General features: G+C 40.4%; 1 protein-coding gene across 3 annotated transcripts in view; it reads right to left on the reverse strand.

Moving 5' to 3' along the window:
- Positions 1 to 26696, reverse strand: part of DOCK4 (dedicator of cytokinesis 4) — a 530859-nt gene that overhangs the window by 238708 nt on the left and 265455 nt on the right. For all 3 annotated transcript variants that reach the window (XM_062177670.1, XM_062177599.1, XM_062177537.1), the window contains exons 9-10: positions 3549 to 3630; positions 2949 to 3009 (exon numbers count right to left, since the gene is read on the reverse strand). In XM_062177670.1, the coding sequence (XP_062033654.1) occupies positions 2949 to 3009; positions 3549 to 3630 (143 nt within the window). The remainder of the gene's footprint in view (positions 1 to 2948; positions 3010 to 3548; positions 3631 to 26696) is intronic.

The following is a 26696-nucleotide window of genomic DNA, read 5'->3' on the forward strand; positions in this document are numbered from 1 at the left end:
ATACTGAAACAGTAATTTGTTTTTTTTTTTTTTTTTGGTAATAATCCTAGAGAAGTATTCATTTGATCCAAGTTGGAGACAGGTGGGTAGGTAATTTCTGGTTCAATATTCATTTTTATGCCTTAATGACCATTTGTCTCAGGAAAAAAAAATTCAAGTGTCATATACTCAGAAGGCAGCCTGTTAATAGTACTGAGATGGCTGCCTCAGCAATGACACTGAGTGAAGGCCACAAATTAGATGGGCATATACTCACTCTGCCACATGTTTTTCTACCACTTGAAACCTGTACATACATTCTAGAAAGTTCTGAAAGCATGTCAGTAATTTTGTCTCTCAATTCTATAGAAGTTTTTTCTTTTTTTTTTCTTTTTTTTTTTTTTTTACAGGCAGAGTGGACAGTGAGAGAGAGAGACAGAGAAAGGTCTTCCTTTGCCATTGCTTCACCCTCCAATGGCTGCCGCAGCCAGCGCATCGTGCTGGCCAGGAGCCAGGTGCTTCCTCCTGGACTCCCATGCGGGTGCAGGGCCCAAGCACTTGGGCCATCCTCCACTGCACTCCCGGGCCACAGCAGAGAGCTGGACTGGAAGAGGAGCAACCGGGACAGAATCCGGCGCCCCGACCGGGACTAGAACCTGGTGTGCCGGCGCCGCAAGGCAGAGGATTAGCCTATTGACCCGCGGTGCCAGCCCTATCGAAGGTTTTATATTCAAGTTTTAACAATGTGTATATGAAGATATACAAAGCCACATTAACAATTGGTAGTATGAATTTGAAATAAGGGGCTGGCGCTGTGGCACAGCAGGTTAAAGCCCTGGCCTGAAGCACCAGGATCCCATATGGGAACCAGTTCTAGTCCCAGTTGTTCCTCTTCCGATCCAGCACTCTGCTGTGGCCTGAGAAAGCAGTAGAAGATGGCCCAAGTTCTTGGGCTCCTGCAGCCATGTGGGAGACCCGGAGAAAGCTCCTGGCTCCTGGCTTCAGATCGGCGCAGCTCCAGCCATTGTGGCTATCTGGGGATTTTTTTGTCTCTATCCTCTCTCTGTAACTGTCTTTAAAATAAATAAAATAAATCTTTAAAAAATTGAGTTAAAAACAAACAAGCAAACAAAGAATTACCTTCTGGGAATAGACAGAGGTTTTATCTCATAAGTACATGGCAGCATGGGTTGCAACTTTAACAACACATTAAAAGATCCTTTCTAATTTTTTTCAAATACTCATTTGTAAAAAGAAAATTTAAAACCAAAGCCAATTCAAAAATTATTTAGGGGCTGGCATTGTGGCGCAGTGGCTTAAGCTGCTGCCTATGATGCAGCCATTCCATATGAGAGCTGTTCAGAACACCAACTGCTCCACTTACGATCCAGCTCCCTGCTAATGAACCCTGGGAAAGCAGTGGAAGATGGCCCACAAACTTGGGCCCCCGAGACCCATGTGGAAGATGCACATGGAGTTCCATATTCCTGGTTTCTGCCGGGTCCAGCCCCAGTTGTTACAGCCATTTGAGTAGAGAATCCGAGTATGGAAGAGCTCTCTCTCTTTGACTTTCAAACAAATAAATCTTTAAAATAAATTAATTAATTTAAAAGCCATTTACCATTTCCTTCAAATATAGAAATAGCAAAACATGAAAATGGGTTTTCAAAACAGATTTTGATTAGAAAAAATATAGAAAATCTATGTTGTAATGCCAGCATGTTTCATTAGCCTGTTTCAGTGTACAATGTTGTTATTATACGTGTAACATGAAAGAATACAAAATGAAAGCTCACACTGCAGGACTGCAAGGCGATGTACCACAATTCTCAGTATTCTGACAAAAGTAATGTAGCACAGTCAGTGAAGAAGTGGGAAGGATTCTCCAGTATTACCTGGTTAGCCTTAATAGAAACACTCAGTAGTCTAACCACTTGTTTTCATATCTAGTTTCCTTGCCACAAAACATGTGCTTTTAGAGTAAAACACACATAAAAACATGGGAACACATTCTAGCTTCATGGAGCAAGTTCACACAGAATACCCAAGTGTGTTCTGCAAGACATTAATAAATGCTACATGGGGTGGGCACCGTGGCACAGCAGGTTAAAGCCCGGCCTGAAGTGCTGGCATCCCTTATGGGTGCCGCTTCTAGTCGCGGCTGCTCGCTTTCTGATCCAGCTCTCTGCTATGGCCTGGGAGAGTAGTAGAAGATGGCCCAAGTCTTTGGGCCCCTGCACCCACGTGGGAGACCCAGAGGAGGCTCCTGGCTCCTGACTTCAGATCGGCTTGGCTCTGGCCATTGTGGCCATTTGGGGAATGGATCAGCGGATGGAAGACCTCTCTCTCTATCTCTACCTATATCTAACTCTATATTTCAAATAAATAAAAATAATAAATAAATAAATAAATAAATGCTACATTATGTAAGTGTTTTCAAACATTGTCACAGTCAAAGTCAAATTTGGGGAAAGCTTTGGGGACAAACAAAATCAGAGAGGCATACTTTTCAGAACCTTTAATAAGCTGACGACAGAAGTGAAAACACATCCATTATTCAGTATTTCATAACCTTTTTATCATAGTGCTTTCTGCAAGAATGCTCTATAGCATTCTGCACTCTGGAAAATGCCAACGGTACAAAGTTTCCATAAACTAGTAGGAAACTCAGCTTCTAATAGTTTAGTTTATGGTAACATTATAATTATAAAAGACAAACAGAAACTAAATAAACCACTTAACAATTTATATAGCAAGAGACCAAAATTTATCTAAGATGAGTAAGGAGCTGCCTGTGAAGCTGAGGAGGCCAGGGAACAATTGGCAATTTTGGTGATTCTTGGGTTCAGATCCGGCTTTGACTGCTTTCTGATTCAGACAGCAGACAAATCACAACCACATAGAGCCTGTTCTCAGAATTTCTTCTTCTCATAACTTGGCCCTGTCATACAGACAAATGCTGTACTTACCAATCCTGATAATGTGCACTGTGATAAAAATGTCCTTTCTTAGCTCACTGCTACCCAAATCCTATGAAAAAAACAAAAAAAAGTCTAGTTATTTTAGAATTCATAATCTATGCAGCAGTACTTAAGGGACATAGCTGATTATTCTCACACATAATAGAATAAAGACAGAGATGAACATAGGCCTTCTTGATGGAATATTTTTAGAAGAAGCACACAATTTCTGTTTTAAAAAGACCTCTGTAATCAACTTTAGGTCTACTGATATCAAATAATACTTTAAGAGAAAGACTATTGATTTAATCTCTCATTCATTCTTTAAACATTTATTAAGCATACACTAAATGCCAATTGCCAGGCTAAGCATGATCACTATAATGCTGGTCATACTATAACTGAGTCAACAACACACTAACAGCAGTATTGAGCAGGCTAATAATACACTAAAGGAAGTAAAGTAGATGGGAATGATGGTTTACAGAATTCTGGAATTTATAAAGTTTAAGCAAACTACTATGTTCTATCATAGTAATTTATTTCGCCTAAGTAATAGGAAGCACAATTGGAAGATCCCACCTAATGGATGAAACAAGACCCACTCACCACAAAGAGAGAGCAGTGTCGTTCTGGCTTATCTGGGGCTTTCGGAAGCCCATTCCTATTCAGCCTCAAGAAAAACCTCTCACTGCAAGAGAAGAAAAGTTTAACATTTTGAAAATTATCTAAGTACATATCCCCTTTCTGAATGCTCTTCATCTTAGGAGTTAAGCTCAACATTTAACATCAAAATTGCTTATATAATTTCGTTTCCTAAGACACTAAATATTTGCTTCATTTCTGATAAAAATGGCAAAGCAGCAACTGCATAACCAAAAAACACATATGCAAACCAAAATTAACTTTTAAAGAATAGATTAAGTTTCCATATCAGTAATATTATGGCTATTGTTTCAAAAGCTGGAAACAAATGCAGTAAAAGAAGGGAAAAAAACAAACTAATGTATTTTTTTGTATGTACCTACCAAATTCTTTTTTGTCCTATATTAACATTAAGGACATTATTCCGAGTGCTAACCATCCGATAGAAGGCTTCATATTTTATGGTCTTATAAGTCTAAAACTCAAAACATAAATACAGGATCCAAGAAATGAGATTGAATTTTCTTTGATCTACAGAGAAACAGATCTCAAACTCCCAACTGAAACAGATCTCAAACTCCCCACTGAACTTGCATTTGAAAATATAGTGCCACCCAGATTTATGTAACCACAATGATCCTGCTGATCACTTATTAATTCAAGGCAACAAATGCCTGTGGACACCACTAAGAAACAAAATAATGTATGACACTACCTATTTATGTTCAAAAAATAAAACGACAATCAACCGAAGAAAACTTTATCTGTCAGCTGGGCTTCAAAACTGACCTGAAATTCAATATCCTGGTGCCTGTGATAAAATCAAATGGCTGACTGCCTCAGGCAGAGAGCACACAACAAATATCAACAGAACGTGAAGTTATCACACGGTGTGACTGTGGTCAGGGTAGGCAGCCTATGGAACAAACAGGGAAATGGAGTGCAGGGCATTCGTAAAAGGCTCGGAGTCTACAAAGCCCTGTGTTGCCTGTCACTAGATCCTCACCTTAAACCTTAAACACGGCTCTGTTGCCCAGATATCTACAAGGGGAAAAATGAGAAACACATTTCTAAGGAAGCCTATGGATTTGAATTTATAACTATTTCAGAACTCATATTCTCTTTTGTGATCTAAATCTCAGTAGATACATTTAACAGATTCAATTGCCTGGCTTACCTCGTCTTTTTCTTATATTGTGTCTTATTCTTATATTGTGTCTGACCTCTCATATAAGAAAGGGCAACCAATACATATTTCTGTGGGGTCATTTCCTCTCCTATTACTTATGCTTTTCTTCCAAGGGCAGGGGGGCTGAGCAGGCATGAAGGAAGAGAATAAGTGCTGCAAAGATCCTCAACTGAATCTAAAGCTCCCACATGATAGGATTCTGAAGTGGAGGCTGGGAATGGCTGATACAACCGAAAATACAGTTCCATTAATTTTATCCAATTGTCACTTACTATGTAATTCAAAGAATAGGACTGCAAGCTCTCTTCATAATAGAAGCATAGTCACTATTCTTTCAAACTTAAAATATGATCAAAAGAAAAGTACAAAAATTCACATTGGGTTAAAGGAATTACACTTCAGATAATCAAATAATTATGTAATACTCTTTTTTTCCCTACGAATTCACCACTTCACAGGCACTATGCTAAGGACTTTACATGGATTAACTAATTTTACACACACTACGGTTTGGGAAGTAGGGTCTATTGTGATGCCTGTTTTATCAATAGGAAAACTGAGAACTAGTAGATGGTTTTGGTCAAGGTTACAGAGCTGACATAAGGCTCAGTAGGCATTCTATTCCATGTACTAATTCAAAATCCTTGCACTTCATTCAAATGCCACAAGGTAAATCCTTTCTCTAGTCTAAAGAAATATTGAGCACATATTTCTAGAAGACTGAGATAGAAGGCATTCATGTGCCTGGGACATCCACAGGACTTAGTCAAGCCTTGTCCAGGAGTTCAGGGTAACTTTCACTTGGCCCTTTCCAAGAAAACAGGAGTAAAAGACGTGTGAATCTTGATTTATCACTTTTCAAAGTGGTCCTTGTTTTGAAATTGTTGCTTGGTAAACATACCCAGAAAAAAATGATTTTGGATAATAAATTATTTTAATTCACAAATGCAAAATACTAAAAAAAAATTAAGAACTGAGCTTCACATGGTCAACACTGCTATAGTTCTCTATTTAGTCATCAGCCACTTAATCACATATATTTATTAATTTTATCACAGAAGACAACATAAGCAAAGTGAAGGCTCTCCACTTGTATCATGGACAATCACTCTGCTCTATGGGTTTTGAGACGTTTTCAAGCTTGAGGTACCTCTTCACGCCTCCTCAAACATTTGAGACAAACTAGAATATTACCTTCTGACAGTTCAGTCTCAGGTGATGAATACCACTAAGATTAATATACAATACAGCTGAGTATTTTAGATATTAAAATTCCAACTTAAAAAAGATATAAAATATTATTTTATACCAGAAGCTTCACCAATATTCTGATAACACAATGTTTCCTGAAGTATTCTATTTCAGAAAGAGGTATCTTTTGTGTCACTATTTTAATTTCACTGGTCTGGACAGAATCCTGAAAATGCAAATATTATACTGGATCATATTCCACTTCAGAAGGGATATCAATACACACTAAGCTGATGACATATTCCTGAATTTAAGCATGCCATGAGGGGGAGATAAAAATAAAATGAAGATAGATGTACTATAGAGAAGTAAGTCACGTGCAAGTTTTTAAACACAGATTTCTTTCAAAAAGGCAAAGAAAAAAGAAAAAGAAAACCTCAGTTAGTGGCACATTGTTACTACTTAATCAGCAAATGGTTCTGGAGGAAAAAAAAGACCTACACCCACACATTTCAGAGGTTTTGTATTAAAATTACCCACACACACCCTCACATATTTGGTGATGTCAGAACATATGCCTTCATAGCCAGGAGAAAAAAGGAACACGACAATTATACTTCAGTCCAGCACATCTGAAAATCCCATAAATGTCTCCTGTGACCTTTTGTGACCACACGTACACAAACACTGGTACTCTACCGTGAGTCTACTGTAAGTCTGTTCTTTAGCAACTGTATTCTAAGTCTGATCAGGAAGCAAAACTAGGCCTTGTAAGCTTTATACAAGAATAGGCATACCTTCATGACATCATTTATGCTTTTTTCCTAATCAGAAGAGGTCTATGTTTCTTTCCTAGAAACCAGAACACAGGTCTATGATTATTAGCCTTTATATCTGCAACCTCTGGCTAATGATTTGGTAAAATTGATATCTGATAAGAGCATTTAAACATACTCATTTTGGATACAATATAACAACATGCCTAATAAGATTTCAATTCCCTTCCTTCTCCCCTAAAGTCCTTTACTTTATGGTAGGGAAATACACAACTCTCTCCAAACAGAGCTTTTAATCAGTGGTGCCTCACACAAGAAGATTACTTTCACTTCCAGATTCTAGATCATGACATTTAACCCTGCCCTCATGTATATTTTATATCTATATTATATCAAACCTGGAAAAATATACAGTGAAAGAATGAAAAGCTACTTCAAACAGTTCAGAGAGAAAGGAATTTTTCAAAAAATATTTCAGGGGCTGGTGCTGTGGCATAGTGGGCTAAGCTTTCACCTGCAGCATCCCATATGGGCGCTGGTTCATGTCCCAGCTGCTCCTCTTCTGATTCAGTTCTCTGCTAAGGCCTGGGAAAACAGTGGAAGATGGCCCAAGTGCTTGGGTCCCTGCACCCATGTGGGAGACCTGGAAGAAGCTCCTGGCTCCTGGCTTTGGATCAGCTCAGTTCCAGCCATTGCAGCCATCTGGGGAGTGAACCTTCCTCTCAGTCTCTCCCTCTTTCTGTCTGTAACTCTACCTCTCAAATTAAATAAGATCATTAAAAAATACAAGTATTTCAGTGCAAAAATTTGAAAATGCTTGCCTACCTGAAGATCTTAACAAGTTCTCAGAGGTGTGGTTATTACTGCACTGTGGATTAGGCTGCTGCATGCGGTGCCGGCATCAAATCAAGAGTGCCTGTTCAAGCCCCAGCTACTTCGTTTTGGATCCGGATCCCTGCTAATGTGCCTGGTAAGCAGCAGATGATGGCTCATGTGCTTGGTCCCCTGCCACCCATGAGGGAAACTCAGTTAGAGATGCTTACCTCCTGGCTCTGGCCTGGCCCAGCCATGGTTGTTGCAGCATCTGCAGAATGGGCCAGCAGATGGAAGATCTCTCTCTCTGTCTAACCCTCTCTCTCTCTCTCACTCAATCTTTCAAGTAAATAAATACATCTCTCTCTCTTTTTTAAAAAAGCTCACAGGAAATATGCACTATGTTTAAATCTGCATGGATTTAAACATTTTGCATCAAAATAATCTTCCTTATAAGAAAATTTAATCTTATTTGTAATTCCATTTTCTGTTACCTTCCTCTTCTTTTTTAATTTTTTTTTTTTTTTTTGACAGGCAGAGTGGATAGTGAGAGAGAGAGAGACAGAGAGAAAGGTCTTCCTTTTTGCCGTTGGTTCACCCTCCAATGGCCGCTGCGGCCAGCACTTCGTGCTGATCTGAAGCCAGGAGCCAGGTGCTTCTCCTGGTCTCCCATGCGGGTGCAGGGCCCAAGCACTTGGGCCATCCTCCACTGCCTTCCCGGGCTATAGCAGAGAGCTGGCCTGGAAGAGGGGCAACCGGGATAGAATCCGGTGCCCCAACCGGGACTAGAACCCGGTGTGCCAGCACCGCAAGGTGGAGGATTAGCCTGTTAAGCCACGGCGCCGGCCATTCTTTTTAAATTTTTAAGCTTTATTTTATTTATTTGAAAGAGTTACAGAGAGAGGTACAGACAGAGAGAAGTCTTCCATCCACTGGTTAACTCCCCAATTGGCGACAACAGCCAGAGCTGAGCCGATCTGAAGGCAGGAGCCAGGAGCGTCTTCCAGTTCTCTCACATCAGTGAACTCCATGTGGGTGCAGGGGCCCAAGCACTTGGGCCATCCTCTGATGCTTTCCCAGGTGCATTAGCAGAGAGCTGGATAGGAAGTAGAGTAGCCGGGATTCGAACCAGCATCCATATGGAATGCTCGTGCTGCAGGCCAGGGCTTTAACCCACTGTGCCACAGCGTCAGCCCCTACCTTCATCTTCTTAAAGAATGGATAAGCAAACAGAAAGCTTCTAGAAACAGAGAGAAATGAGAGTGGACATGAATACCATCTGAGAAAAGCCATCGCTTGACTCCTCATGTACTCCTATGTTCTCCAGAGGAAATTTCACCGCAGGAGAAATTTAGTGCCCACCTGTGTATAACGGGGTGAGCCATTATAAATCATGATATTATAAATCAACAATGGCTAATTTCTTATTGAAAATAAAGGACAATAAGTCACAATTATTCATTATTTATAGCCTATCTTCTTCTAACAAGGATTTGAGAAAATCGAGATGATGAAATAAGAATGTAAACAAGCATCCCCAGCACAGCCCCTGGGGGACAATAATAGAGGCAAACAGGCAGCAAATAGGCCAGATTCTGAGAATTATGCCTTGTACATATCTTCTCATTTTCACAAGCACTTAATGAAGCAGAAAACATTCTCACCTGCACTTGACACATGCAAATGCTGGGGCTTGGGGACAGTAGCAAGCTGGTGAATGAGGGAAGATCAGGAAAGGATGGACCCAGGGTTTTAACACCTAGAGTTTGACTAGAGATTCTTGGCTCGTAATCACAATTCTATGCTGTCTTTGAAAGAAGAGAGCACTCAGAAGCGGACAAAGAAGAGCAAGACTATGTCACAGGAACCAAGGGATCTCAGGTTATATTCAAGCAAATTTAAAAATCATTATTAAAAAATACACAAGGTGGGGCATGTGTTTGCCCTAGTGGCTAAGACACGGTTAAGATTTGTGTCGGGCTGGTGTTGTGGCATAGTAGGCTAAGCCTCCACCTGTGGTGCTGGCATTCCATACGGGCACCGGTTTGTGTCCCGGATGCTCCTCTTCTGATCCAGCTCTCTGCTATGAATTGGGAAAGCAGTGGAAGACAGCCCATGTCCTTGGGCCCCTATACTATGTGGGAGACCCAGAAGAAGCTCCTCGCTCCTGGCTTCAGATTGGCATGGCTCTAGCTGTTGTGGCGACTTGGAGAGTGAACCAGTAGATGGAAGATCCTTCTCTCTGTCTCTCCCTCTGTCTGTAACTCTACCTCTTAAATTAAAAAAAAAAAAAAAAAAAAAAAAATCTTAAAAAAAAAAAAAGGTACTTGTGTGCAGTATTAGAGTACCTGGGCTGGATATCTGGATCCAGCTTCAATCTCAGCTTCTTGAACAAGCAGTCTAGGATGAAGAAGGTGACAGCTCTCCCCCCACCTCCCCCTCTCCCCCCCCCCCCCCCGCTCTCTCCCCCCGGCCCCATCCCTGCAATGCATATGGAAGACCCAGATGGAGTTCCCCGCTCCCAGCTTTGGCCTGGCTAAGTCATAGCCATTGGAACATTTGGGGAGTAAGCCTGCAGATGGGCACTGTGCAAATATGTGTGTGAATGTGTGTCTGTGTGTGTTTCTCTCTCTGCCTTTATAATTAGGGGCCGGCGCCGTGGCTCACTTGGTTAATCTTCTGCCTATGGTGCCGGCATCCCATATGGGCGCCGGATTCTGTCCCAGTTGCTCCTCTTCCAGTCCAGCTCTCTCTGGACTGTGGCCCAGGAGGGCAGTGGGGGATGGCCCAAGTGCTTGGGCCCTGCACCCGCATGGGAGACCAGGAGGAAGCACCTGGCTCCTGGCTCCAGATCGGCACAGCGCCTGCCTTAGCGGCCATTTGGGGAGTGACCCAACAGAAGGAAGACCTTCCTCTCTGTCTCTCTCTCTCACTGTCTAACTCTGCCTGTCAAATAAAGGGAAGAGGGTGGATATTTGTTCTAGGGATTAAGATGCCCACACTCCTACTGGAGCACCTGGGCTCTAGTCCTTTGCTCCTGATTCTAGTTCCCTGCTAATGTGGATTCTGGGAGGCAGCAGTGATGACTCAGTTAGTGGGACTCATCTGGGAAGCGTGCCAGTGATAGGAGCTCCCTGTCTATCTGATTCTCTGTGTGTCTCTCTGCCTCTCAAATAAAGTATTTATAAAAATGTTAAAGAAAGCATGAAACAGGTGCTGGCACAGTGGCATAGTGGGTAAAGCCACTTCCGGTGGCTCCCGCATCCAATATGGGTGCTGGTTCGCATCCTGGCTGTTCCACTTCCTATCCAACTCCCTGCTAATTGCCTAGGAAAGCAGTAGAAGATGGCCCAAGTTCTTGGCCCTCTGCACCTGCATGGGAGACCTAGAAGAAGCTCCTGGCTCCTGGCTTTGAATCGGCCCAGCTCCAGCAGTTGGGGCCATTTGGGGAGTGAACCAGCAGATAGATTTCTCTCTCTCTCTTTCTAACTCTGCCTTTCAAATAAAGAAACAAACAAATAAATAAATAAACACATTTTTTTTAAAGTATGAAACAAAAACAAATAAACAAAACACAACATCTCTGGGTTGAAGGAGCTCATGCCTGGCATGACTTACTCCGCCAAGCTCCTGACATTCCAATTACTCCAAAACATCTCCAATTATGAAGAGTGGGTTCCCATGGCATAGTTTGGTAGAAATAACCTACAAATGTTCTTACCATTGGGGCAAATTATACAAATAAGTATTGGAGGCACATTAAGGATATGAAGACTTTAATAGCATCTCTCCTATTTCTCAGCAGGATGGTCTTGATTTTTCTCTACCTGTCCTCCTCAATCCCTCAAAAGCAGTCACCCATCCTTCAGAAAGGCCTGCCTATGGGGAGTGGAGGTCCTTGGCCAGATCTGGGAGGGTTCTCCCAGCTTTCTGAGTAATAACATCAAGTGGCTCTCCCAGTAAGGTGCTCCTACTATAATCTATTGCCTTCAAAGAAAAATGTAACTGAATATACGAATGGATAACATCAAAGATTTTGATATTTTATATGAAATATATTCCTACATCTCTAAGATTTTTATATTTTATATTTCAAATAAAGATTTTTGTATTTCTCTGTGTGGATTCATGTTTTTCACTAGATTGCTTACATCACATAAGAAGTAAAGTGGTCTAGTGATTTGATATACATTAAAGTTACACAAACATGACTTTTTAAAAAAATATATGTCTGCATATTATCTTGGATTAAAACATGTGTTGTGAAAGATTAGGAAGTTGACCGATCTATAAAAAATTATGAAGAGTACTTCTAAAGGCATTTGAACAGTTAAATCATTGAAATAGATTTATAGTTTCCCAAAATAACAGTAACAAGAGAGCAAAACATTTAGATGTTCATGTTCTGGTAAAGTTATTGGAAAAAAACTGAATGCCATGATGTTTTATACTCATACAAATCAATTTTACAAAAAAAAAAAAAAAATCTGAAACAGAACACCTCTCCATGCAGCACATTTGAAAAAGTCACCTGTCTTTAAGTGAACTATGCTGTGTGTGAGAATAATGATTAATACTTACTTTACTTTATGAAGGCAGATAGACCAGAAGGCAAGGAGGAAAATGTGGGAGAAATAAGATAGACCAGGGAATAAGAAGAGGTAAGAGGATGGCTCAATGGGGTAACATCTAGAGCTCTATCTTAAAGACAATTGAATGCAAATGCAAGGTGACCTGAACAGCTTCTAATTCCTTGCTTCTCCTGTATTTTCTTAAGATGCTTCCAAGAAGTTGTGGGAGAACTGAAAACGCCACTTCTTAAAAGCAGTTATGAAGAAGCAGCTAAAGGATATGTCCCTGCCTTTCCTCAATTTGCCTAAAAGTTAGATACCAATCTACAAATGGGAAAGGTTTGCTAACCCCACTTCTACCAAGAGGAAGAAAGCTTTGTCAGCAAAGACAACTTCAGACCCTTTTGCAACATGAAGTGGCACCAGAGGTATCTACATTATCAGTCTTTACTAACCAGACTAGGTCTGCCATTTTCACTTTCCTTCCACATGCTACAGCCCCTATAAACCCAAGTCCTTTTCCTTTGACTCACTACTTCTCTAAAAATATCCTGTTCTTTGTTGGACGCTATACAAGTTGTAATTCCATCCACTTCTCATTTCCTTGGTAACTACCAGGTACACACAAAATGTACATGTTAATAAACTTGTTTGTTTTTCTCTTATAAATTTGTATTTTGTTATAAGGGTCTGTTCTAAGAACTTATAAGAACTGAAGAAAAAGTTCTTTTTTCTCCCTGAACATGGTGAAGAGTTTTTACTGTGTTCTTTCTTCGAATGAATATCAAAGAACAAATCAAAAAGGAAAGGCTCTTACAGCACAATAAACCACCGCAGGAATGTCCCCAGGAAAGTGGTGCTACTTCAGGCCAGGCAAGTTACTGGGGGAGCTGAGTGGAGGGTGGCTGCTGGGCCATGGGCTTTGGTGCCACTGTGGATATAGGATGAAGGGCTACCATATGTAAGGTCAGATCAATGGAATCAGTGGAAAACCGAAGAGTGCCATTGGCCTTCTCACCCAAGGGCTCCCAACCTGGTTGTGCACAACATTCTCTTGGGGAGGCATAGAAAGTCCAGGCCCTAGCCTGGCAATTCTGGTTTCCAGGTCAAGATGGATTTAACAGCTTCCTGTAGGTTTAAAACCCGGTCATGTTAAAGTCCCCATGTTTGGATCTAAATGCCCAGAACTATGAGTCAGGGTTGTAGATTTTCACTTATGACAGTCATATATATATATATATATATATATATATATGCCAGTAAACAAGTAACAAATGTCTGGTATTCTAGGGCCAAACTTTTCCCTTTTCTTTCCCAACTTCATGATTGACCAATGACAGAATTTTTCCTTGGCAATAAATGAAAGCAACTCCTTAAGAAATTCTTCCTAAATCAGACTATTAACGTGCTTTCTAGTTTTACAACTAAAGCAACATTAGGGTCACGAGTTTTTTTTTTAGGAAGCTTTTATTTAATAAATATAAATTTCATAGGTACAGCTTTTGGAATATAGCAGTTCTTCCCGCTATACCTGCCCTCCTACCCCTACTCCTGTCCTCCCATCCCATTCTTTATTAAGATTCATTTTTAATTATATTTATATACAGAAGACCAACTCCATACTAAGTAAAGATTTCAACAATTTGCACCCACACAGACACACAAAGTATAAAGTACTGTTTGAAGACAAGTTTTACCATTAATTCGCATATTACAACTCACTAAGGACAGAGGTCCTACATAGGGAATAAGTGCACAGTGACTCCAGTTGTTGATTTAACAATTGACACTCTTATTTATGACATCAGTGATCACCCGAGGCTCTTGTCATGAGCCACCAAGGCTATGGAAGCCTCTTGAGTCCACAACATGAACTCTTTTGATTAAAGAGAAATGATAAAAAGAAATGATAACGCTGGTATAAGCATGTTACCTAAAGGCAAGACAGACTCTGAGATTTTTTTTTTTTAATATTAATGTCCAAGCCCAGATTCACTTCATAAATAACATGAATGTGGAGGGACTAAACAACCAAATAATGTGATGGTTTTGTTTGACCAGCAAAGGATTTGGCTTCAACTTAGTGATGTTAAAGGAGATAATATTTAAAAGTACAGCCAAATCCTGAATTTCAGGACAATTCCTTACTACTCAGGAGGATATTAAACTACAACATGCTATTTTTTTCTTTATAGAGAAAATAAAGATAACAGAAATAAAACCCTTTTTAGGAAGATAAAACTCAGGCCAGCGCTGTGGCTTAACAGGCTAATCCTCCGCCTTGCGGCGCCGGCACACCGGGTTCTAGTCCCAGTTGGGGCACCGGATTCTATCCCGGTTGACCCTCTTCCAGGCCAGCTCTCTGCTATAGCCCAGGAAGGCAGTGGAGGATGGCCCAAGTGCTTGGGCCCTGCACCTGCATGGGAGAGCAGGAGAAGCACCTGGCTCCTGGCTTCGGATCAGCACGATGAGCTGGCCGCAGCGGCCATTGGAGGGTGAACCAATAGCAAAAAGGAAGACCTTTCTCTCTGTCTCTCTCTCTCACTATCCACTCTGCCTGTCAAAAAAAAAAAAAAAAAAAAAAAAAAAAAAAAAAGGAAGATAAAACTCAATGATTATATAAATGCAACATTATTTAAAATTACAAATAAATGATGTTCAGGTCACCTGCTGTTTCACCTAGCTAGTGATATTACCAGACTAAATAACTGACTAGTGAACTAAGAAATGATTTTGAATGGCTACTTATTTAAGAAAGAAAAGCGAGGACTCTAGATTCAGAAGACTTGAGGTGCTAGACACCCCCAAAGTTCAAGTACAATCCTTAGAAAGAAGCACACTGTACATAAAGGAAACACTGAAAGACATTGGCATAGGCAAAGACTTCTTGGAAAAGACCCCAGAAACACAGGCAACAAAGGCAAAAATAGACAACTGGGAAAACATCAAGGAAACACTCAACAAAGTAAAGAAGCAACCTACAGATGGGAGAAAATATTTGCAAAGTATACATCTGATAAAGGACTAATACTCAGGACACATAAGGAACTCAAGAAACTCAGCAACAAAACAAACAATCCAGTGAAGAAGTAGGCTAAGGATATGAACAGGCATTTTTAGAAGGATGAAATACAAATGGCCAACAGACACATGAAAAAATGCTCAGGATCACTAGCCATCAGGGAAATGCAAGTAAAAACCACAATAAAATTTTACCTCACTCTAGTTAGAATGGCTATCATTCAAAAATCAAAAAATAACAAATGCTGACAAGGATGTGAAGAAAAAAATAACCTAATGTACTGTTGGTGGGGATGTTAACTAGTACAACCATTATGGAAGACAGTATGGAGAATCCTCAAAAATCTGAAAATAGACCCAGCCATTCTACTCCTAGGATTTTACCCTAAGGAAATGAAATCAGCATATGAAAGAGTTATCTGTACCCCATGTTCAAAGCAGCTCAACTCACAATAGCTAAGATATGTAATCAACCCAGATGTCCATCAACTGATAACTGGATAAAGAAATTGTGGTATATATACATGATGAAATACTACTCAGCCATAAAATAAAAGAAAGAAATCCTATATTTTTCAACAAAATGGATGTAATTGAAGACTATGTTTAGTGAAATAAGCCAGTCCCCAAAAGACAAATATCACATGTTTTCCCTGATTTGTAGTAATACATAGAGTATAAAAAAAGTATGAGCAAAATTGACATTTTGAGATTTAATTATTATTTATAGCCCTAATCTATACTCTTGAAGAATATTGGTTTTTCTACTTACTACTTGTTGAATTCTTTATTTAGTAGAGGGTTAAGCTTGCAAGTATACAGTAAATTGAAAGTATGTCATTGTGAAAACTGAAAGAAAAAAGAGGAGGAGGGCAGATGGAAACAAAGGAGAGAGGGAGGGTAGGATGGGAAGTATCATTATGCTCTTAAAATTGTATATATAAAATCTGTTCCCTTTACATAAATTTTAAAAATTAAAAAAAAGAAGTATACTATATAACTGAACAATTTAGGAAAATACTTGCTTGGGAATCTCTCCAGAGAATTCATGAAGAATTTCACTGGAAAACGAGTTACTCAGAGATGTAACCAAAAGTAGGCACCGGGAAGATCTAGGTCAGCAGAAATGGGGATTGTGAAATTAGACGGCCTTATGTAGGCAGAACGTCTTACATGCACTTGTCTCAGAATTTACATAATTTCATCACTGTAAACACATTCCTTCTTTGACATTTCATGAGGCGGGAATCACTTTGATCTGTAGATGGTAATTACTGACTTCTTCAGAACATATTTATTTTTATTTTATTTTTTTGAAAGGCAACATTATAAAGTGGAGGGGAGGGTTGCGGAGTCACATACACACAGACACACATAGACACAGAGATCTTCAAATCCACTGGTTCACTCCCCAGATGGTCACAATAGTAGGGGCTGGGCCAGACAAAAGCCAGAAGCCTCATCCAGGTCTCCTTCCCAAGCACATTAGCAGTGAGCTAGATCACAAATGGAGCAGCAGGGACATGAACTGGCATCCATACAGTATACCAGTGTTGCAGGTGGCAGCTTAACCCACAATGCCACAACATGGGCCCCCATTACTGACTTTTTAAAAACAATGTCCCTTTGATAAGGAATGTTGAAAACAAAGTAAACTCAAGCTCTTTATAAGTATTCTTGGTTGAAGCATATAGTTTCTTGAAAAGGCAGAAATGCCTTTAATGAATAGAATAGTAAAAATTCCTGTAATTCTAGCCCTGTAAAACCAGTTAGTAATAATAAATCTTCTATGCATTTATTATATCAAAAGAATGTTCTATTTTTTAATGAAAATAAGCCAAAATCAAATTTCCTTTATACAGCTCATTGAGAGGTTCCTCAGGTTCATTACAACCTTAAAAAAAATGAAATCTAAGTCACCATTAAACGCTGTTTATTTATCAGATGACCCATGGAACTGTACTTTTTAAAGGTCTTTTTTTTAAAAAAAGTTTTTATGTCTTTATCTTATTTTGGAGAGAGACAGAGAGAGAGAGAGTGAGCGAGAGAGAGCATACTCTCATCCACTGGCTCATTCCTCAAGTACCCAGAACAGCCAAAACAGGGGCAGGCTGAAGCTACGAGCTAGAAACTTAATTAGCATCTCTCATTTGGGTGTAAGTGACCCAACTACTTGAACCTTCACCAGCTACTTCCTTCCCAGGGTGGAAAATAGCAGGAAGGTAGAATCAGCAGTGAAGCCAGTTTCAAACCCAGGAAGTGTGATACTGGATGTGGTATCTCAACTGGAGGCTTAACTGGGCCAAAGGCCCAGCCCATGTCAGGTGCTTTATTAACAGGGATCTCCAAGCCTCTGCCTGGATAATGTTAATGTGTATGAGAACAGGTACATTACTTATATTTTCTGTTGAGGTCTACAGTTTATGTAAATTAGAAAAGGAATGTCAGGCAATTGGAAGGCTAGGAATCATTGCTTGAGACACTGGATATACTTTTGTGAAGTAAAAACTGTATATTGGACACCATTTGCGATAGAAACTCTAGGCTTAAAAACATTTTTGGCTTATACCTTAGTAGTATTTTGAACATCAGAAGAATATAAGTTCAGTGGGGGCAGGATTTTTCTTTTTTGATGTTTTTTTTTAATGATGTATCTGTGGTGCCCAGGTAGAGGGCCTGGCCCTGTGGACACTCAGGTAGCCTGAATGAGTGAACGACTGAACACCAGCAATTTCACAGGAATACTCTGACACTTATGAGGCTCCACTGAAATACAAAGAAAGACAGAGCCTCTGCTTAGGAGTCCAACATCTCCAAACGAAAATATTTAGGGGACAATGGGATACATTTACTTGACAAGTTTTATGAACTTTTTAGTGTGATTGTGTTTGCAACTGCTGCTTCCCCACAGAGAGGTGTGAGATCAGAGTTCTTACACATGATATCATGAAACAACTCCGTTAACATTTCTGACAGACTCAGTGCCCTGAGTTCTCTCTCTTATTAAGAAGCAAAGCCCACCTGCAGTGAAAGGATGCTAGCGAAGATAAAGAGAATAATTGCGTGATCTCTTAATGCTTTGCCTCAGCACCAAGGTCAGACTAGAACTGTGCCAATCCCCACCTTGTGTCAGGTGTTCTGCAGGTACTGAGAATATAAAAAAGGAAGTGAAATTTCTTATCTTTAGGAAAGGAAATAACCAGGGCCATGTCATTAATACTTCTGTTGTCGCTGTAGAATCATCTTAGGACACCAGTGGCATTGAATACTAAAGAAGTCATTGCGAGGTCAGTTGCTGTGTGTGATCTCAGCTTCTTCTGTAGAGACCTTGGGAAACTAAATTATTCTGAACTTCCTAATGATATAGGCAGGCAGACAGGAATGAATTGATTAAATCTGTGAGCTGGAGACCACGCCTTCACCCTGCCCCCTTTCGTGATCTCACACCCCTACCTGACCTCACCTGTACACCCACCTGCCAATCAGACTACATAACCATGCTCCTTTGGAAGTGAATAAAAGGCCTGGAGCCCTTCCCTTGTTGTCCTGTGCCTTCAGGTGTGCAGCCTTTTGGCCACCTCTCTGCCTCTGCTTTCCTGCCCACGCTTCGCCTCCTGTGGCTGCTCCTAACCACATGCTTTGCTCCACCTGGCTCCCAGGCTGCTCTCTGCCTGGTATGGACCCAGCTTGTGCTTCTAGACTAATTCCTCCCCTCAATAAAGCCCTCACTTTCCTGTGTATTTCTTTCACTGTAGAGAGCAAGGAGTCTCAAGATATTAATATTAAAAAGTATTAATAAAGCTAGTCAATAATACTACAGGACAGCAGGAACAGAGCAGAGGAAGAAAGACAGAGATGATCAGAATTTTGGAAAATGAGCTTCAGTTTAGTCATCTTGTAAAACACAAGGACAGGGGTTTTAAAAGGGCCTTTGATCACCTCCTAAAATACTGACCCTTTAAGTGAAAAAAGAGGTAGCCTGAATAGGCATGGAGCTAAAGAGAAAGAGAAAGCCAGCGCTGAGTACATTTACTCTGAAGTGTTCGATTTTCTGCAAATGTGAATTTCTAGCCACTTACTATTACAATAATGTAGTAATTTACAATTTTAAACATAATTGGAAATGTCTGGCTCTTTAAAAAATGCTAAGGAGAAAAGAGTGGATCAGTCCTACCCTGGATGTTCTCCATACGAATAAAGGGTTTCTTTGCTTGTTTTGTTTTCATTTGGGTTCTCCTCCTGGCTGATTTCTTATTTAGACTCTCTCCCATTAAGGACACCAGCACATCCCTAAAGCAATTATTTGTTTTCTTAAGTGACACAGAAGTGTGAGCAAAGGGGAGTAAACCACAAAATCTGATTAACTCTGAAGTGACAACAGTGCACCTGCTGAAAGATCGACTAGGGAGAAGAGGGAGAGCGAAAAGCAGCCAGGCTTTTCCACCAGAGGCTGGAGGCACGGCAGCTGGGGTCACTGGCAGACAGACACCCACAGGGAAGTCTGGGCCAGGGAGTCTAGACACAGCAGGAAGTGTCCGTGGCTCTGGGGAACAGCTGATAATTGCCACAGTCCGTGGAGGGTCTCGGCATGCCTCCTCTTGCTATTTTTGTTTTCAGAGTAGTGCTCCCTATATGACCTGCTAGCCAAACCTTCCCCTACCTTGTTGCTTTGCTTTGGGGAAGTGCAATTTTGAGTTACTTTTCTAACAAGAAGCTGGAAAAAGCATTCTGTGCCCACTGTTCTTCAAAGTTCAAAACAATGGGTGCTTCTCACTTTTCCACAGACACAGATGCTGAATTCCTGTGATCATGCCATAAGAAGTTGTAAATGATGTGTGAAATGAGAAAGGCTGGCACAGGGCACAGAGAATTTAAAAATGATATTTGCTCCTTGAACCCCATTAGGTATCAACACACTTCCTGAAAGAGATTAGCATTTTTCCTCCTCTCAGCCTAGTAACTATTCTCCCTAAGAGCTTTCTTCTGTAAACTCGTGAAAATTTTTCGCAATGACTGAGTCTTGAAAAGCAGCGCAAATTCTTTCATTTTCTTTAAAAAGTGCAAAGGCCATCAGATCATGTGAGCCTTTAAAGAGAACTACTAGAAACTACAATCATCATTTCTTGGGTTCCCCTCATTATTATGCCATTCTCAATCTTACTCTCTTCCCCCTGTGATGGTTCAGTCTCCAGCCCTATCACCTGTTCTAAGCCCTATTTCCTGAGTCCCTCTAGGAAAAAAAAAAAAGAAAGAAAGAAAGAAAAAGTTAACTTTCCCTCCCTCTCCCTTTTCTGCTTTCTCTTTCTTTTTCTGTTGCTCAAGTGTTGTAAAGCAAATCATTCTTTACTGGTAAGGTGAATCTAAATTTTTCAGAACTATGATACCATATGCCTAAAATCAAGTCAATAACATACAATACATGATTTCTTTCTTGAGGTTTATTTATTTCTGTATTTATTTGCAAGGCACAGTTACAGGGAGACTCTTCCATCCACAGGTTCACTCCTCAGTTGGCCACAACCGCCAGGATTTAACCAAGCTGAGAGAGTCAGGAACTCAATCTGGGTCTCCCACATAGCTGACAAAGGCCCAAGTACTTGGGGCATCTTCTATTGCTTTCCCAGGCACATTAGCAGGAAGCTGGATTGGAAGTGGAGCAGCTGGGACTTGAACCAGTGCTCATATGGGATGCAGGCAGCACAGGCTGAAGCTCAATCCACTGTGCCACAATGCTGACTGTGATACATGATTTCTTTAAGAAAGCATTCAAGGAGTGGGCAGATAGCTTAGAGGTTAAGATGTCCATGTCCCATCTAGGAGTATCTGGTTCTATTCCCAACTCTGGCTCCTGAATCCAGCTTCTTGCTAATGCAGACTACAGAAGGCAGCAGTGCTGGCTTAATATAGGGTTCCTGCCACCAACACTGGAGAACTGGATTGTGTTATAGACTTCAGCCGGGCCCAGCCCTTGCTATTGTAGATACATGGGAAATGAACCAGTGAATGCGAGCTCTCTGTTTCTCTTGCTGTCTTCATCAAATAAACAAAATGTGACATAAATTAAAATTTAAAAAAAAATCCAAGAGCAACTAATGCGTATCATTTCTGGTTATGTTAAAGTGTATTTCCAGTTTTAGTTTTTGTAAATCATCATCATTGTAGCTAAGATTTACTGACCAATTACTAGGTGTCAAGGATTATACTAAGAATTTAATCCTCAAATAATAACAAGGGATGTTATTATTATCCTGATTAAGCAGATACGTTAACAGCCATAAGAGCTATGAATTAAATTGGCCAACCTGATGCAACTGCTAAATGGCAAAGCCAGAGTTTGGATCCAGACTGTTTGATTCAGACACTGTACAATGGTGAGCAATATATAAGAAGATATATGTACTGAGAATGGAGAGAAATTTAGATATACTTAGAGTTTACTATGAGTCCATATTTGAAAAAAATCTGCCTTACTAATTGTATTCACAACTCATATTTTCCTTAAATAGAATAACATACTAATCACAAGATGCATTAGTATGCTTTTTTGTTACTATAACAAAATACTCAAAACAATCAATTTATGAAGGAAAGATGTTTATCTTGGCCCACAGTTTTGGAAGTTCCCAGTCTAAGATCTGGAGGATTGAACTGGAGTGGCCTCTAGTGGAGTTTTTCCTGCTGGCAGAGTTCCAACAAAACGCACAACATCATATGGTAAGAGTATGTGCAAGTCTGTCTATGATGTCTTTTTTTTTTTTAGAGGCAGAGAGAGAGAAGTAGAAGTCTTCCATCTGCTGGTTCACTCCCCAACTGGCCTCAATGGCCAGAGCTATGCTGATCTGAAGCCAGGAGCCAGGAGCTTCTTCCTGGTCTCCCATGTGGGAGCAGAGGCCCAAGGACTTAGGCCATCTTCTACTGCTTTCCCAGGCCATAGCAGCAAGTTAGATCCAAAGTGGAGCAGGCAGGATAAGAACCAAACTGGCACCCATATGGAATGCTGGCACTGTAGGCAGCAGCTTTACCAGCTACACCACAGTTCAGGCCCCCAATGTCTTTTCTTGATAAAGCCATTGTGATTCAAACAAAGGAGCTCTGCCCTTGACAATCCAATCACTTTTCAAAGGCCTCACCTACAGACACCACAATTGGATTAAGTTTCTACCTTCTTGGCATCATTAACATAAGACTCTAGGGATGAGACTTTTATTCTTTGTGAGATATTTAACACACAAGCTAATATCCAAACCATGGCATAAGGTAATTGTAGGCAATATAAATTTATATAAAAACGAAACACTTCAAAGAAAATGGAGAGTGTAATTGTAGGATGGTAGGAAAAAAGATTATCAAACTTCAAGAAAGTATGTGAATGAAGTACCAGCTGAGGGTAAACTTCATCTGTATCTAATTATGGGGATAAGACTTTCTATATTTAATCATCAGGATAAGTGTTTCTCCAGAAGTACTACCCTTCTGCTATTTTCCCAAGTAAAAGCCCAGGCCAGCAGCTTGCACGCATGAACAGCTCTACATGAAGCCTAGTACCAAGTGGTGGCACTCACTCAGGTCCTATTAAATAAGTTCTCAGATGAAAATGAAACACAGTAATAGATTAGTCCCAGGACAAATTTACAGCTTTAATTAATGAAGCCTTAGAATGCATCAGTAAACAAAGTAATGAAAGTTATAAGGGAGGGAGTCAATGAAGAGCTACGTCGTTTTCACTGGCCCATGTAATTTACAATCTGTTGTAGAGTAATTGACATCTATCAACAAAGCAGAGAATTAACATACACATCGATAGCTGCACAGCATATGGGAAGCATAAGCACTGTGACCATTTCTATCACCATACAGTGCAACAGCCAACTTTAAATACAAGCTACTGGAGACGCTAAGTAGTTTGGTTTCCTTATATAAGAAGAACTGATACCTCCTCTTAGGCATATCTGCACCCTTTCCTTGCTTCCTTTCTCTGGCCCATAGTTAATCTCCCCACTCGCACACTCAAGCCTGTCTCCTGATCCATCAGGACCTTGGCCTACCAAAGATTTCCCCAATTCCTGAGTACAACCCCTCCCCCATTACTGGATCCTTCTTGTAGATTTTTTTTTTTTTAAGATTTATTCATATTTATTTGTTTAAAAGGCAGAGTTACAGAGAGACTGGGTAGAGAGAGAGAGAGGGAGAGAGAATTTTCCATCTACTGTTTTACTCCCTGTGGCTGGGCCAAACTGAAGCCAGGAGCCAGGAGCTTCATCTGGGCCTCCCACGTGGGTGCAGGGGTCCAAGCACTTAGATCCTTTGCTACTGCTCTCCTAAGCATATTAGCAGGGAGTGAATCAGAATTGGAGCAGCTGGGACTCAAACTGGCACTCATATGGGATGCTGATGTTGGAGGCAGAGGTTTAACTCGCTATGCCAAAATGCCACTCCAATTCCTATAAATTTGTAACAAGTTCAAGTCTCTCATGCTCTGGTTTATTAAAAAATAAATCCTTTACTTGCCCTTTACTACACATGATGAGTAAAATTTGACTGATAAAAAATACAGAGTATTAGAACTATGGCACAGAGGCTGCTTCTCTTTGATCCAGCTGTCTGCTTATGATCTGGGAAGGCAGTGGAAGATGGCCCAAGTGCTTGGGCCCTTGCACCCACAAGGGAGATCCAGAGGGAACTCCTGGCTCCTGGCTTTGGAATGGCTCAGGTCAGACTGTTACAGTGATTTGGGGAGCAAACCAGTAGATGGAAGAGCTCTGTCTCTGACTCTCCTCAAATAAATAAATAAATACATTTTTTAAAAAAGGAATGCTGATTCCTACATACACTGCCTTGCTAAAACACCAGCTCCACCACACACTGCTTTATGGTGGTAGACAAGTAATTAACCACTCTGTGCTTCAGTTTTGTCATATACAAAAAATGAGGATTCCTATCTTACGGGTTTGTTAGAAGGGCTACATATGTTACTACTTTTAAAAGAGCTTAGAACAATGTCTGGCAGGTAGTAAGCACTGTGTGTGTTAAATGAATATAATACAATAAAATTACAGATGAGTCCCAGAGAACTGACTCTCTGCCTTTCCTAGAAATGCTATGGTGTACTAGGGGAAATCCAGTTAAATAGTCTCAAAAATACTTAACTATTGAAAAATACACATGCCAAACTCATTTAAATAACTTTGAACTAATAATTATCATTCATAGAGAGAAATCAGGACTGTACAAACCTCAAATACATAAAAAGTGCAATCTTCTGCTGCTGTGTGTCTCTAATGCATCTGTACCTTCGAGACACTCTAGACTGGGACTGATACAACACAGCAGAGGAAGATAAACTGGGAAAGAGGCATGGAGTGGGTACATGTAAGCAGAAGTGATGTCAGTATATGCTAGGATTTTTGATCCTTATAACAGGAGGTGTCCATAACATACATCAAAATCCCATCATTCTGTGCCACCTTCAGGCAGATTCAGGAACTGTTTTGAGATAAAATTAATGAGCTTTCTGATTATGGCCTGGCTTCAATGACCTTTTTCTAATTTTATTATTATTTTTTTTAATCAGAAAATGCACCCCTCCTGTAACGAGGACTTACATACCTAACAATTTTACTGAGTGAACTAGAAGGGAGCTTTTTGCACCTGTTGGCTCCTTTGGAATTTTAAAGCAATCAATCCATGATTTTGATCACTGGCATATAGTAATAGCTGAAGCTACTTAACTATTCTTTGAGTGTTTTTAGAAGGACTTAATTCAAAAACCAACTTCTATAGCATAGAACATTTCTTAGGTCCTGTATTAGTTTTCGTATTATCATGATGAATAATTTATAATTTCTAATTATGACTATGAGTCTTGAAAGCTCTAAAGGCATTGGGAGAGTGAACAAGTGGATGGATGATCTCTCTAATTCTGGCCAATAAAATCCTGGTCAACTATGGATAATTTTAGACAATGACTGAAACAGGGAAGGAGTGATTCTAATGAGGCCAACGTTGTAGGGGCTAAGGGGAGGCTTTACGGCCTGCCAAGTGTGCCACTCTGATTTGCCTCTAGCCACTGATACAAGCTTTGGCATTGTATCTAACCTCCCTGTGTTGTAGCTTCCTCACTTACAAAACTGGAGCTAATAACAACATATTTAGTGCACTTAGAACAAAGTCTAACAGATGGCTAGTGTTTAGCAAATGTTGGCTGTTTTCTTCTCAAAGAAAGGAAGTTAAAAAGAAAAGTCCTACCCAGTTGTCCATCTTGTAAGAAGAATAAACATTCTTTCTTAATCTCACATCTACAGGTGTGACACACAGTGGCCCTTCCAACTGTATCTGCACAAGGTAACTTCCTGTGACCCATAGTGAGGGTAATGCCAAAAGACTATACTCAAACTGTATCTTGTCTTATACACGGTAGCATTGATGAGCCTATTTAACAAAAGAAGCATCTTTTTGACCACCGATGTTTCACTGGTGGGAATTTGACTTTAAACTATCAAAAAGAAATAAATCAAATGACCTCATTTCTTCAGTAAACAAATTACAAGGAAATTGAGAGGGACAGGGAAGCTACAATGTTGATTTACAACTCTCAGCAGCAGTTACAGTATATGGACCTCAATACAGTTTCATCCATTCATTCATTCATTCATCTGAAAGGCAGAACTACAGAAAGAGGCAGATGTAGAGAGAGAGGAAAAGAGTTTACTCTGCTAGTTTACTCTGCAAATAGCTGCAATGGCCAAGGCTGGGCCGGGCCAAAGCAAGGAGCTTACAATCTCGGTCTCCCATGTGGGCCATTCTCTGTTGCTCCCCCGCACATTAGCAGGCAGCTGGATTGGAAGTGGAGCAGCTGGGACTCGAACCAGCACTCACTGGGATGCCAGCATTACAGGTAGTAGTTTAACCCACCGTGCTACAATGTCACCCCCACACTGGCTCTTGATTTGAACAATTTGTGAAATAAATACTTATGAGTCAACAAGGGAAATCTGAATGCCAATGAGAAATACATCTCTGGATTTCCCTTTTTAAGATATGCATTTTGAAGCATATAAATATATATATATATTTATCTTTGGAAATGATACAAGGTCAGGGATTTGCCTCAAAATAATTTGTGGTGTGGATGTTTGGTACAGTGTTTAAAACATTGCTTAGGAAACTCACAAACTCACACTCCATTTCAGAGTGTCTTGGCTTGAGCTCTGGCTCTGCTCCTGCTAATACATACCCTGGAAGACAGCAAATGATGGCCCAAGGACTAAAGTCCTTGCATGCATGTCAGAGACCTGGATTGAGTTCTGGCCCCCTGGTTTTGATCTGGTCTAGCCTTAGCTACTGCAGGCATTTGGGGAGTGAACCAGTGGATGGAAGATCTCTCTCTATATATTTTTCTTTTCTTTCTTTTTTTTTTTGACAGGCAGAGTGGTCAATGAGAGAGAGAGACAGAGAGAAAGGACTTCCTTTTACCATTGGTTCACCCTCCAATGGCTGCTGCGGCCGGCACGCTGCGGCCGGCATACCGCGCTGATCCAAAGCCAGGAGCCAG

Source organism: Lepus europaeus, chromosome 1, assembly GCF_033115175.1.
Source record: "Lepus europaeus isolate LE1 chromosome 1, mLepTim1.pri, whole genome shotgun sequence".
Taxonomy (NCBI): Eukaryota; Metazoa; Chordata; class Mammalia; order Lagomorpha; family Leporidae; genus Lepus; species Lepus europaeus.